At 34.2% G+C, this 14626-nt stretch overlaps 3 protein-coding genes across 7 annotated transcripts in view; 1 reads left to right on the top strand and 2 right to left on the bottom strand.

Annotated features, from left to right (window-relative positions):
• Positions 1-4499: 4499 nt before the first annotated feature.
• On the top strand, positions 4500-6965 carry LOC128204513 (uncharacterized). Its single transcript, XM_052905928.1, has 4 exons — positions 4500-4639; positions 5521-5626; positions 6102-6261; positions 6538-6965. Exons 1-4 carry the CDS (start codon positions 4500-4502, stop codon positions 6615-6617), a joined length of 486 nt encoding a protein of 161 aa, XP_052761888.1. The 3' UTR covers positions 6618-6965.
• LOC128204512 (receptor-type tyrosine-protein phosphatase kappa-like) lies at positions 6693-9308 on the bottom strand. The gene is made up of 4 exons (XM_052905927.1): positions 9096-9308; positions 8801-8949; positions 8555-8690; positions 6693-6716 (listed from the first exon to the last, which is right to left on the bottom strand). The coding sequence occupies exons 1-4, from the start codon at positions 9306-9308 to the stop codon at positions 6693-6695; spliced, it is 522 nt and encodes a 173-aa protein (XP_052761887.1).
• LOC128205955 (multiple epidermal growth factor-like domains protein 10) overlaps positions 9304-14626 on the bottom strand; it is an 8734-nt gene continuing 3411 nt past the window's right edge. Inside the window, exons 4-12 of one of the 5 annotated variants that reach the window (XM_052908031.1) lie at positions 13927-14626; positions 13457-13631; positions 13168-13211; positions 12801-12914; positions 11912-12471; positions 11411-11546; positions 11146-11277; positions 10731-10830; positions 9304-9341 (exon numbers count right to left, since the gene is read on the bottom strand). The exon at positions 13927-14626 is cut by the window's right edge and continues 487 nt beyond it. In XM_052908031.1, coding sequence (XP_052763991.1) covers positions 12419-12471; positions 12801-12914; positions 13168-13211; positions 13457-13631; positions 13927-14590 — 1050 coding nt within the window. In that variant the 5' untranslated portion in view covers positions 14591-14626 and the 3' untranslated portion in view covers positions 9304-9341; positions 10731-10830; positions 11146-11277; positions 11411-11546; positions 11912-12418. Of the gene's footprint in view, positions 10831-11145; positions 11278-11410; positions 11547-11911; positions 12472-12800; positions 12915-13167; positions 13212-13456; positions 13632-13926 lie in introns of all 5 variants that reach the window. The other 4 variants (XM_052908030.1, XR_008256351.1, XM_052908033.1 and 1 more) reach the window with 4 other exon arrangements.

The raw sequence follows: 14626 nt of genomic DNA, 5'->3' as shown, positions 1-14626 counted from the left end.
GATATAATTTATTTTCTATAATTGAATAGTTTTTATTGAATGAATTAGGCGTGGGTCAAAAACCTACAATGTACTTGGACCCGAAGCTTACCATCAACTTGCATAGCATATACCATGTATCATTCTGGACTTCTATTAGTACAATGGTTGTGTACAAGCTTTAAATGAGAAGAATTGAAAAATTGTTTATAATATATACATTTTTTCCGATATTTTTTTTCTTGATGCGTTTGTTCATTTGACGTTATGTTTTTGTGGTGACATGTATTTAATTGTTTATGGTTAGACCGATTTGTAAAATCATACTCTGAAATACCTCATCCTATCATGTAAAAACGAAAACAGAAAAGAAAATATTTTTTTTGTCACCACAACGTGGATAATAGATCATCAAAATAATTGTAATAATAAGTGTTTGTTTACCGGGCTCGGTAGTGTTAAAAGCTGATTAATATATCGTTCTTTATGCCATGCATAAGTCCATAAAGTCCTTTTCGTTTTATACCATAATTTCAAACAGTAAAATATATGTGAAACACTGAATATTCTATAAGTTGTTCGAATTAGAAAAAATGGCATCTAGTACACTATATGAATTTATTATAGACTTAAGGACAATATACCTGCCAATGAATGAAACGGTTGTGTCTTAAATACAGAATCCTTCACGTTCTTACGTCAAGTTATGCGAAATCAAAGATTGAAGTAAATACATAAAAGTTGATGATATGCTTGTCACAAGATTTTCAGGACATTCGTACTTCTGGACCTATGCAAATTTATATGTCCCAAAAGTGCAAATTGTTTTAAATTTTCAACTGATAATCTCTGCTCAGTGTAAGTCGTCTGGCTAAGAACTTAAAAAGATTATGAATACAATTCAAACAAATGTAAATATTCCGTAAAATTATGTTAGTGTTATTGTTCTGTTCTTCCCTCTATTTTGTTGCAGGAAATATGGCCTTTGTAAGCTTCATGTAAATAACGATATGATCTTAAGCGATCCTTCCTGAAGAAGTAATAAAAATCAATGTATATTGTATGTCGCTTAAACGTATTTCATATGAAAGATCTTTTCCATGTAAATTAAATAAGGATTTCGTTTAAACCTTGATAATTATAAAACATACGTTTTTATTTCCGACTCAGTTATTTATTCAACGTATTGATTTAGATATATCATTGGTGTATAATTGAGGTAAAAGTCATGTTAAGAAACACGAATAAACCTTACATAAACACAACTGTGCATTTACTGCTAGGACGTGTTTGCAAAGTGTTTGTTATGTGTTAATTAGTCTTTAAAACATGCAGTAAATGCCTTTCAATAATATAACAGTGATACACCTCTTCGTCAGTCAAAATAAAACAAAATCTTATGTCAAATAGTCAATAGGTTTGTCAAGCATTATGTTCTGTGTGTACCGAGGACTTTTCTAAACTTGTGATAAATCTTTTTCCGTTACAGGGATTTCAATAAAAAAGTCGAATCAATTTTAATTTAGGCCTCATTATCTTGTATAAAATTCCGTTCCTGTGACCTCATTCTTTTCGTTTCTTTTATACTTCAACGTTTGTCTCGACTTCTATGGTGTAACCATAACCTGGGTTTAAGTGAAAACGTCAACCCCCAGTTATTTGGTGTCCAAAAGTCGCCAGCGGATTTATGTGGTCCCTTGTTATTCGAATACAAAACAAGATAACCAATTTTAAAGGTTTTACTGACTAAGAATTGTTTCAGGAACAATATAATCCCACAAATTAGTAAAAAGAGTTGAAACTAAACTAGGTGTCGTGCAACCAATGTACACATTCTTAATATCTGAACAATTAATATTTGTAGTCGGACTCCTCTGGGAGAGACATCGTGAAACGAATGAGTATGTCTGGAAAACTGAAGTTCGATTTGTAATTGAAATAATTTCTATAAATTGATGGGAAAACTATATAAGAACCATTTTTGAATAAATTAAATTGTTCCTAGATTCATTTTGATACATATTTAAATGAATCTTTGAATCTCAAACGTTCAAAATATCTTATATTTGTTATACATCGTCTACCCCCCCCCCCCATTTATATGTGTTATGCCAATGTTTAAAATACAATTCTACTTAATTAATGTCTGGAGCCGTATGATAATTAAGTATGTAAACCCCTTCTAAGGGGCGTAGGTTAGAAATGGGAAAGAGGGGCAACCTAGCACCTTTATTAACCACAAAGTGATCGACACAAGGAAGAAGTTTTTTCACCGCATACACGATGGATTCAAGAAAAAAACGGTTAGTGGCAATATCAATTTGATATTCAATCTAGGGAATGTTCGTGTGTCGCTTTGTTTAAATGGGGTATAGATACGCGGAAAGATGATGTACAGACAGTCTTGGCCTCGCATCAGGACCTACCGCCTGGGGCGAGTGTTGTACCTTCTTATCTTATATTGTGCATTTTCTCGCCTGCTGTAACCGCTTTTATACCGTATCAAATATTCAAGAATAATTCTCAAGTGCACCTTTAAATCTTTTTTAGAGAGATTAACTGCACTACATTCATTAAAACAAATCATTTTTCTTAGTGTAATTTTACTGTATGGTTTCTGGTGGTTGTTTCTCAAGTGAAATAATACGTTACTGATTTGTTTTGCAGTCATTATTTTCTTGGAAAAAAAGCCTCACATAATTATTTCGATTGGTTTAACAATCAAACAGATACGCGTGAAACTTACATATATTCATAGCATTTCAGTTTGTTTTTTTTCAAATTGAAAACATAATAAATTAACAATGTATATAGATTTCACTCTTTTTTTAGTTCTGAAATGATTTTGAAAAACGCACTAGGTGTTTTAAGGAATGCCATAACGGTAGATATTAGCAAAGAGTGGTTTCTATTTGTTATTTAAAGTATAGGAACAGTGAGTTTGCAACGACAAGTCTGTTTAAGTCTGAGAAGAAAACGTATGTAATCGCAGACAACATTACACCAGAGACATATTTAAAATCCAATCGCCAGTTCTTCCTCCAAGTATAGGGCCGTCGATGTCTGACCCTCCATCAGACAATCGTTTTGGCATTGGCATAACAGGATGTGGACATCATACACAACAATTTCAACTTTTCGTATTAAACTATTACTTAAATGAGTCATTCATGCTGCATTTTGCATATAGTCATAATAACTTGTAATTTTTATACCCGTTTCATAATTAATGATGTTCTTCCAGTACACGAAAATGAAATAGGCTAGCTGCTTACTACGCGTTTGGATACCAGGGCACGTTTTTGGCATACATTATCCCGCCGGAGGATTTATTCCGACAACCATCGCATTGCTCATCGGTATCGCCATATATAGGGAGAAAATACCGAAATACACGGTTAATAGCTTGTCAACGTTTTCCGGGTGGTTTCGTGGTCTTGTGTCACACTAGTCAATCCAGGGACAGCAGTTTCTATTCCCAACCGCAACACTAATATACTAATCATCTTCCGGGATGGACGTTAATCGGGGTCCCGTGTGACACTGCTATATTTTGCGGCACGTCAAAGAATTGGATTGGCTCAAACCAGGTTTTTATTGTGTCTGTGCACCATTCTCGAATTATTTTAAATAACTAACACTCTTACCAGAGCACTCGTCGAATGGGCAAGGCTCGAGTGCGAGTTTAAAGAAGCGTACACACCAACTGGTGGTTGAGGCAATTCAGCAACCCAGTCAAACAATGCTGCTTTTTTACAAGAGTAATGCAATGATGAAAACGGCAATAGAGCATGTCATTGGACAAACAACATGTATGTGGTTTATTAATAATGGCATAGATTTTGTTGTTATTGTTTATTAAGGTTCATAAATCTTCGTCTTAGTGTGAGAGTAAGATCACAACCTAGCCCGACTTTAAATTAAAATTAGCTTCAAATATTGTTATGAGCACAGCAAATAAAATGCAAGAAATAATAATTTGACAATATATTGAAAGGATTGAGGAGATGGCTACATAAATCATGGTTACCGAACTGGCATCTTAACGTTGTCAGTAGGACTAAAACATTCGAACAGGGTCTGCCGCGAGACATTCAGACCACTCTACCGACTCCGACTGAGTTAAGTAGTCAAATTACATTATATATAATATTGAACCTTTCGGCGACATATACAGTACAACATTTGGGGTACTTCTCCCAAAGGTTGTACTTTTTCATGAACATCCGGCGCTTTACCTTTAGGCGACAGTCAAAAATTGTATATTCTGTATGGCTAGTATTTTGGGAAAAAAACATCATTAATTATGCTTTACTACATTTATTTATGCATATTTTATGAAGGAATATGCAAAGGATATATTATTATAGGATATATAGCATGTAATGATAATGTCTTCCAAAGGTTGTTCAAATAGGCAAAATGTCCCAAAGGTTGAATTTGTATATATATATATATATATATATATATATATATATATATATATATATATATATATATATATATCCGTTTTCAGAACCATGGATCAAGTATTAACCGGCTACAGTTGCCTAATACTGGGACTCTGCCTTACACACATTGTGCTTGCGCAATTGACATTTGAGGTCGGTGTGGAAGTAAGCAATGATGGTGGGGTAAAGGGAACTGTGGACCTGTCAAAGTAAGCGATTCTTCGATTTATCTTTTTATCAATCTTGTTCTTTCAGCAATGATATTATGATATACATGTAAATGAAAACAAAAGAATCATTTTTTAACCTCTTGGTATAATTGTGAACGATATTAAAATGGAAATCGTAGCAGCTCGTGATGGGTTCAATTCCGACAGCGATAAACGTTGAACGTAATCAACTACAAATTACTGGAAAATGTCATGTTGTTTTGAAAACAGCTTTGGGGGAAATGTTTAAATGTAAGCACTGTGTTCGACGGTAACTTCCATCAATTTGGTAAATGTTAAATTAATTTTTAACAAAACGTCCTACCTACGGATGCTCCAAACACGATATGTAAGATGAGATGGGACAGGGCAGAACTCAAACTAATATAATTGAACTTATCAGAACTGAACATGTATATAGACTTTAACAGCTTTTCGCCACACTTAACAATATACAAAAAACATATGTACCATAAATACATTTCACTTTAAGTCGTTGTTAATGTTACCATATTATGTCTTGTCTTGTTTTCGTACGTGTATTTGTAACATACGAATGCATTTAGTAATCATTTGTTCAACAAAAGGTTTATATTTCAGATCAATGTACATCAAGGAATATTAGGAATAAACATACATTACAGATATTTATACGATTTTTAACTATAAGGGAGAAATGAAAGCATTATGTCTTCAGCGGGCGAGAAACTCAATGTAGGTAGCAGTTATCCAAATGTAGGTGGCGGGAAACCCAATGTAGATGACACGTCAATTGACTGAAATAACAGACAGAAAAACAGACAAAGCGTTGTAGTTTTTGAGGTTCTAAACGTGGAAATGTTGGTTATATTAAATGCTCATCATTATTGCCAACCTTTCAGGGACTTCGGTAACGGACTCAGTGTTAACGCCGGAGGCAGCGTGGACTCCAGTGGAAATTGGGGAGCGAGAGCAGAGCTCAAATTGAGATTGGAAAGGTCTCTGAAGGTAGGTTCTTAAGCTTTAGTGTTGTATCCACAATTTTATATCTGTTAAATAAGTAAAATTTAAGTAGACCGCAGAAGGTTTTTGTGAAAATGTGTAGACCACAATTCGCAAAATTATAGAAAGCTTTCGAATACATTGGTATATGTCAATTAGAAATTGAAATGATAACAAATGGGTTACCAAACAGTCTAGGTGTTAATGTGTTATTGTCACATATATTTTATCTAAGTTTGATACTTAATTTACAATCGCGATCTTAACGTTATAGTAATTTACAAAAGTTAGTGCAGAAAAAATAAAATGATTATTCTCTAAAATTCCTTAACGTTATAATTGTCTTAAATGGTTGCTTAAAATTTTTGAATATACATTTTTTAAAAGCTTTAAGATAAACGCTCACTGCCTGTTTCTCATGATTTATTTGTAAATCTTTGCAATATCATCCTAACAATAACGTTATATTCTATTTTGTCAGTACTTTCAAAGATTCAACGTGACGCTTATAGCTGATCCATGTGAATTCGACTTCTATGATCAAGATAAAGATGGCAGAATTTCAAGGAAAGAAATGTTTTCAATCTTTGGAAATAACATTGCGGCTGCTATGCTGTTTGATGCTCTGGACAAAGAAATCAGTGAGGAATACTTTAAAGTAAATTTCTCCCAAATTGTCATGTTTTGAGGAGATGTACCTCTTTTCAAAGTCACGATATAAATCCTTTTATACATAAGGTACATCATGTATATATCTCTTTCTTATCTAAGCGATGATTTGTGTCATATGGATATGTTTCGCGAATATTGGAAAAACAAAATTATGCAAAATTACACAAAATAGCACCATATTGTAGTACTGTCTGGTTTACTGTTGCAGTAATTGATAGTTATACTAATGCGCTTATCTATTTTAGTTGATGGTACGATAACCAAGGCGGAGTTTGATAATTTAGCTGCTGAAATCATCAACGATTGCTTCCGGAGCAGCCTTTAACAGAGAGGAATGGCCAATTATCTGGGATAAATGCCAATTAACGTTAACATGTTTTCATTGAAATGAATTTTTCCATCACGACAAAGATGATTTGATAACCTATAAATAAAGCAAAAGTTAACAAGCGTCTTTAAATTCTTGTTCCAGGGAAATCGTGTTTCAATGATCGTTCTTATGCGGTATTTCAATCATATTTTAATAAGATATTTCGATGCATGAGTAGTTCTGTGTCGTTTGAGTATCTCGTTAAGAGTCGTTCGGGCACCTACCTTAAAATTCCAAACAGGGTTTATACGTACGTGTATGACTTCTTGGCTTTCATGTAGTTTTTATTGTATTATTGTGTTGTTAAAGAGACTTTACCATGTTTTAAGGGGCCTGGACATAATTAAGTAACTTGGTAAAAGAACAAAATGCATGTATTAAAACATATGATTATTATTTCCAAAAATATATGTGACGCTATTGATATTTGGATATATGTAGGCTTAAATGTAGGAATTTGCCTTCAAATAAATGTCAGTTACAAGTTTACGTTAGTAAAATTATATTGAACATATTTTTAAAATTGTCAACGACATGAAATATGTCGCATAGATATTTCATATTGGTATTTTTCCGTGAACATTTTGATTTTGGGCTTGTGACTTTGATTTAAACGCTACACTGACAAAAATGAAGATACATATATGATTGTCAATATTGAATCTATTTTCTCAAAATTCTGAAGACAACTCTTAAAGCTCATCCAAATAAGCAAGAATTGTTTTACTTATTATAAATCGTAAATACACATATAATATATATAATAGTACATGCATTCTATCAATTTTGACGAAAAAAAATGTAAAAAAAAGAAAATTGTAATAATATATAACGGCTTAGACAGCAAAGCCGATAGTGGCGGTGTCGACGACATCAAGTCCATGTGACGACAATCATGTCGATACTGTTTAAGAAAAAAAATATGAGTGTGATATCCACAGACTTATCCACAATATTTCTTGCTTACTTTGATTGCTTTTCATAAATATATAGTATACAGGATGTTGGCATTATTGCTCGTTAGAGATATTAATATCAGTTTAAACACACCCCAATTCAAATATACTTTAAAAACTAGGAAGTAACGGCAATAAACTAAAACACTAACGTATTTCATGTTATCACCATTCGCACTTGATATAAACAAACAGAACATCATTTACTATTATAAATACACAATAATGAGACAATACTACTACATAAGGAGATATACCAAGTATAAACATATGCAAAAGAATTGATATTTTATGTATATTTATTTTGTTTATATACACCGTGTATGACAATTCTACTTTTTGATTTACTTGTACACACTATTACAATATTTATATACACAATTAATACTATAACAATAATCAACTATATAGCAATCATACAAGGTTTCTTGTTTGTGTTTCTTTAAAAAAACTCTAAGTAAGCACCGAATGATGCGGACAAAACATAATCGTGACAAGATCATCTGTACAGTCAGTCAAGTTTCACGTACGCATATGTAACGTACGATCATATGCATTTATGAACATAACAATGGCGATTTTCAATTGCTACGAGAAATTGGAGTAGATGTCGAATGATTGCAAATACTCGCGAACACAATCATGGCAAAAATAAAAGTATATCCTTAGATATCAATATCCTATGATGACACTCACTACTGGAACTAATATCAGATTAACGTATGTGTATGGCCTATAATAAAGTGAATGCAATTATAAGACACTATTTGCATATTAACCTTCTATCTTAAATCTATCCATATCAAATAAACATTCAGACTAATACAAGAGTAATACAAAATATATCGATCAATATAATATTATCTGAGCTAAAAGGTTGTACTATTCTTGTTCACTAATTCAGCCAAAATTAATTAATTTTTGATAAGCACTCACTCTAGTCCTAACAGCATTTGGCCGTCTCGCCCGCAGTTGGCGAACTGTGTTAAACACCGAGACCTCGTGTTCTATGCCTGTTTTCTCCAGAAGCGTCCAAACAGCCGCAAACAGGCCGCAGCGTCCACCACCAGTCCTACAGGATATGTAAGATTTGTATGAATGCACTGAATATGTTTAAAACTCCAAAATAGAAAAGAATGTGTAAAAACAATTTAAAACTCAAATATAGTTTCAAATACTTACTTGCAATGCATAATGACGGATCCAGATGCGGCCTTTGTCTCTACTTCCTTGACAAGTTGCAAGAAGTGTGTTGCGGACTCGGGAACTTTAACATTGTCTTGCCAGGACGTAACTTCGTAGTGTGATACCGTATGTTCCGAAGGTCCTCCCTGTAAGCACAATAATTTAGGGTATTCTAGATTACTTGTGAAAATAGCGAACCTTATCTCGCCTAAAAAGTGTCTAATAATTATAAATGAGCATTTACGGCTCTTTTCAATTGTACGGAATTATATTTGGGGAAGATATCTCTTACCTGGCCGTTGTAGCTTATTCTAAGCACCATGTTGATACTGTTGGGTGCTGACTTCTGTCGAAGATTGGCTACTGTATATGAACCAAACTTTGTCTGTGTGCCAGGATCAGGAATATACAGGGAGCATTCTCTCTCCATATCGACGATGCAGCCCGCTTTTTCCTGCATCACGAGGCAAAGAAAGTCGGTAACGGTCTCTTCAAGCGCAGTCATCGCGAGAACAAATTGACTCCGTTGTTTGTAGCTCTGGAAAGATGATTTTTTCTGTAATATACTGACAAAATCGAAGCTGATACGGTATTGAAAATTACTGGGAAGAACATGACCCTATATTGGGTATACAGGGCAAATGAAACCATATCCGTTTTCTACTAAACCGTAACGTATGAATCACTTCGATAAACTGTATACATTGATAAATTTATCTGGAATCCATTTATCGGAATTGGAAATGGACGCCATTTCGGTACGGTATAACAAAGTGACCACTTTGGAACAATATCGGGGCAAAACCTAACCAATCCTACCCAATGGCACTGCAACGTTCATATTTGAGGCGTGATATATATATGAAAATTATCAATTACCTTTATGTTTTCGAGGAAATATATTGTTTACGGAAACATGCAAAAGTATGTTTTGTGTATAGCTTTTTAAAACCATAATCACTTGTTTGATTTATTAATAAGCGTTTAGCATAATCATTATATTTGATTTGTATAACGTACATTTTTAAAATAAAATACGTTTTATATAGATATTTGTTAAGCTTACATTAACAAACATGGCGTTGATATAATAATTTCCTAGTTCTTTACCTAAATGCAACCTAGGTCTGTACAAGTTGTCGCGTAACGTAGTATAAACACTTTAAAGTGTCACGTAATATAAAAGTTACGTATGAAACACTTTAAAGTAATAACTAAAATCAATAGTAGAATTTAAAGTTTATTTGTAACAAAAAAAGCAAATACTTCATCATGGTGATCAAATGTAGATTTACTTAGATGCTGACAGTTCGTGATAGCCGCTGGCTATTAGACCAATTAGCGTGACAGTTCATGACTGTAGAATACATCTTTTTGTATATAACAAGAAATTAGATATGCACACCTGTCACAAACTAGACGAAATCAGCAGTATATATGAACGCATGTTTTAATGTAGAGAGAGTTGGAGTTAGGTTAGGCACGGCAAGGAGACCGGCCTTGGGTCCTTAATGGACGGCAGCTAGGATGTGGGATTACCTTAAATGTCATGCTGTATTATATACTGATTATTATACTTAGAAAGAACGGTGAACAATAAAGACTTAGAACACTTGAACAGTTGTTGGTTGGTTACTGAACGAACTATCACGAAAGTTAAGTGAGCGGTGGCATTACGCGACAAAGTTACCTGAAAAAAGAAGCACTCATAAATAAACATAAATATTTATTTTGTTTAGCAAAACACAATGATCAAGTGGAAGTAAACATCTGCAAACGATTTAACACGTTTGAGTCGATTTTAGATAGAATATTAGGTTATATTTCTAACTTAGTGTCAAATGACCGAATAAATAAATGCATATTGGAAGTTGGCCATTTTCACAAAGATGCTTCATAAACAGTAAAGGCCACTAAATATTGTAACCTGGAATGTCAGCGCCCTCCCTGTTGGACTTTGTTAAGGCCGAATTTCTTTCAGATGCTTGTTGCTCCTCTTCAGATCTTTCCATGGTAATCTCCAGTTGCTTTTCAAAAAATAAACTTGTTTCTAATAATGCATTCCTTTACTTCTTATTTCTTATGAAACAATTGACGTCAATATATAACATTAATAATATCAATTGACAACTTTGAATATGAAATGAACTCTTATTTAATTATCGCGAGTAGTGTAAATGAGGAAGCTTTGATGGTATCGTCTTTTCCAGGAAGTAGCTAAAACAGCTTGTAAGGCGAAACACGTTAACATAAACATAGTGTTCTAAATAGTTTTTCTTATATTTTTGATTTTAAGCTGTTTAAGAATTTAGATCTTAAATAATATGCCAAAATATGAAAACCTTGAATTGTTTGATTAGCCTATGTTCGTTCTCCGAGTCCGATATGTAGGTCGCAAAGCTCTCCGTTTGAACGGGTTTACTGTCAAACGCTAACGTGTGAACAATTGCGTGGTGGAGAAAGGCATATTGATCCTTTAAAACATGAATTTATATAAAAATACATGTTTCGCATATTTAAATTCATTCAAAAGCTTTAAATAATGTACCTATTCAAATAACTTAATATTCGTTTTTAAAAGGTTTATAGAAATGTGCCGGAACTTACAGCCGTTTGGATCATACGTGTACGACAATGTCTGAGATTGGTGACACAACCATGTATGTCAACGGATCCTTCCGCTTCGCCCTCTTTTGTCAACAAGTCCATAGCTATGTACGTTCCCGTCCTGCCAACGCCAGCACTGTAATGTAACTTAATTTAGCTTTCTTTCCATTATTCGAAAAGTACATCACAGGATTAGTAGATTTGTTGCAATTATACGAACTGCAAGGACGGGCCAGTCAGCACCCGAGGGTGTATGTACATCGGCTAATGCTTCGGTTCATGTACACTTTCGATGGCTGACTGGCCGGTCCTGTTTATGTCATATGACCCTCAGTGGTGTGTAATATTTCTTAAAAAGTATACATTCTTAATTGACTGTAATCATTGGGGAAATAATGGAATTAAAATTACTGCCCTGTGATATGCTTGATTAGTGGAATCATTAGAATTGTTAAACGGGATTTCTTCGGTGAAAACGTGTTATGATAAGTTTAAGTATACCTGCGGTGAACGATTGTAGGTCCACAAAGTGGCGATTTTGTTTGTAAAACCCAGTGACGGAAATCGACCAGGGAAGTTACATCATCGGGGACCCCTTTGTCCGGCCAGCTGGTGAAATGAAAATGTTGGACTGTCATGTCCTCTTTATCCTAAGAACAAATCTGTAACTTGATATAGGTTATAGTAAACTCACATTAATCGCATGATAACCTGTTTATAAAGCCCAATATAAACCTAAAGTAACTGTCCTAAAGTTCTTTAAAACCCGCTCACATCAAGGTAATATGACTTGTCTTTGGCAGCCACAAAAGCTCCAAGGTCTTTGACAGCAACCTTATTTAGATTGTAATACATATCATCGGTGTCTTTGTCCTGTAATATGTCTTTGGACGCATCTTCGACATGTGTTTTGCATTTCGCGTTGTTTTCCAAATCTTTAGATTTTCCTGCTGATGGTATTAACTGCTTTGTCTTTGGTTGTACCGTTGCTCTTGTAACCAACAATTTTTAGTCGGAGGCACGATCCAGTTTGTTGTCATTAGTTGAAGTCGTAGGTGTCTCTAGTTAAATTATATTAATCATTCAATTTAACAGAACAATACTTTATAAAGTGAGAATTGTTTAATCATTATATGTCAGTCATTATTGTTGACATTTACATCGAAAAGATTCATTTATTTAATTGGTATGAAAAGTATTAATCAATGTACATAGTTAATAATTTAGTCTATTTTCAGATGATTGATAGATATATACTTTTATTCCTCCATAAGTGAAACAATTAAACTATATACAGATATAATCAAAGAATATATACACTCATCGATAGGCCTAATTCCAAATTTTAATGTTAATTCTGGTTTCATTATACTACAAATTTCATAGTGACCTTTAGAATTGTTTTCATGCGCTTTGCTAGGTTTCACTTCACCCGTTTTATCGTTGAGTTCATTGTAAATACTGGCAGAAGCACTCGTGTTCTGGTAGACTACGCTGTTTTTCTCTATGAAAATAACTACGTCATTTTAAAACACGAATTTAAATATTGTTGAAGTGGTTAGCGCACTCGCTTCTCACAAAGGCGTCCCGTGTTTTAACTTAATTTTATCGAATGGAATAAAAGCGTTATCAATTCATTTTTGTTTTTAAACGAAATGACAATCGAACTTATTTTTGTAGAAAGTATTATTTTTGCTACACGTCATATTATATTAGCACAATTTGTGTACGTCATTTCATTCATTTCAAGTACAAACCTGCCGTGTCTGTCTCAGGGCCGTCGGTGCTGTCCTCTCTTCTTCTAAAATCAAGCGATTAATGTACAAAACTTTAGAATCAATGTAGCCCGTCTGATTATCTAGCAGATTAGACCATAGTTTAGAATGATATGTTGTTGCTTTTCGTGATAATGAATGTTTAAGCACGTCATTGGTATTCAGTGATAAAAATCAATCAACCAAACTACATGTATTTATATTGAAACTGTACAAATCACTTAAGATTTTAAACTATGTGTCTAACGATTATTTCGTTGTAATCATTTACCTCCTAATCAGGATGCAAAGCCCGATTCCGAGGGCAACTGTAAGAAGGGTGAGAACACCACCAATAGCGACACCTATAACTGATCCAGACGTTCCACCAATAGCGCCACCTATAACTGATCCAGACGTTCCATCACCGGCGCCACCATTGTGATGAATTTGGTCTCCGACGGATGCTTCATAAAATGTAAGAACCGAAAGCCTGATTGAGTTCAATCATGCAGTTATTTTTTGCGATTTATTACATTTCCCTTTATGAAGACGTATTATATTTCCTCTGATTACAATTTACCCAACACTGAGAGACCACATACTTATTAAAAGTATGCGCAGTGAAATATGATGTCTCGCTAACATTCCTGGTATTTACATTACAAACTATGAAAAGTTGATAATGTGTGCATATAGTTTGAAAGTAAATGGTTTTTCAGCATTAAAACTTATATTATTTGTTAATAAAAAAAAAATCACCATCAATGCATCCTGTGTGTGTCTGTGTGTACTCATTCTCACATCCTAATCTACACTGACCATCCATTTGGTTGCACTCACGAACCCCACCTTCAGAAGTGAGGCAATGCTTGTCACACGGAATAGAACATTGTAATCCATGTGTTTCAGGTAGGCACCCATGTTTGCAATTCCCGGAATTTATATCACAGGTGGATATTGAATCATTCCCGTGTTTACAGTTTGTGCTGCAATTGTTAAAGCAGTCACTTCCCCAAAACTCCTCTTTGCAAACATTGCATTGATCGTTACTCTGAAGGCAGGATTTACAATTCGTTGTGCAGGAAACGTTACAGAACGACCAGCTATATCCATCTACACATGCATAACATACTCCCGTGGATGAGTTACATCCTCCAGAACAATTCGGTTTACATGGAACGCACTTCCCGCTGGAACCTGGGTATGACCCATTAATGCACCGTGTACAGGAACTGAATTTGTTTCCATTTGAAGTACAAACGAGACAGTTCGAGCCAACGCTTTTACATGTATAAAAACATTTACGGCCATAAAATCTGTCATCACATCCGTGAACACATGAACCATTGTACTGTTGACATGTTTTGTTCAAACAATGTCCTGTGCATGTATCGGTACAATTATATCCTTTGTATCTATTCATACAACCTTTGATACATCGACCGTACCAAGCGTTGCA

This window comes from Mya arenaria, chromosome 10 (assembly GCF_026914265.1).
Source record: "Mya arenaria isolate MELC-2E11 chromosome 10, ASM2691426v1".
Taxonomy (NCBI): Eukaryota; Metazoa; Mollusca; class Bivalvia; order Myida; family Myidae; genus Mya; species Mya arenaria.
The sequence above is the reverse complement of the archived record's forward strand: the minus strand, read 5'-3'. Positions and strand labels throughout refer to the sequence as shown.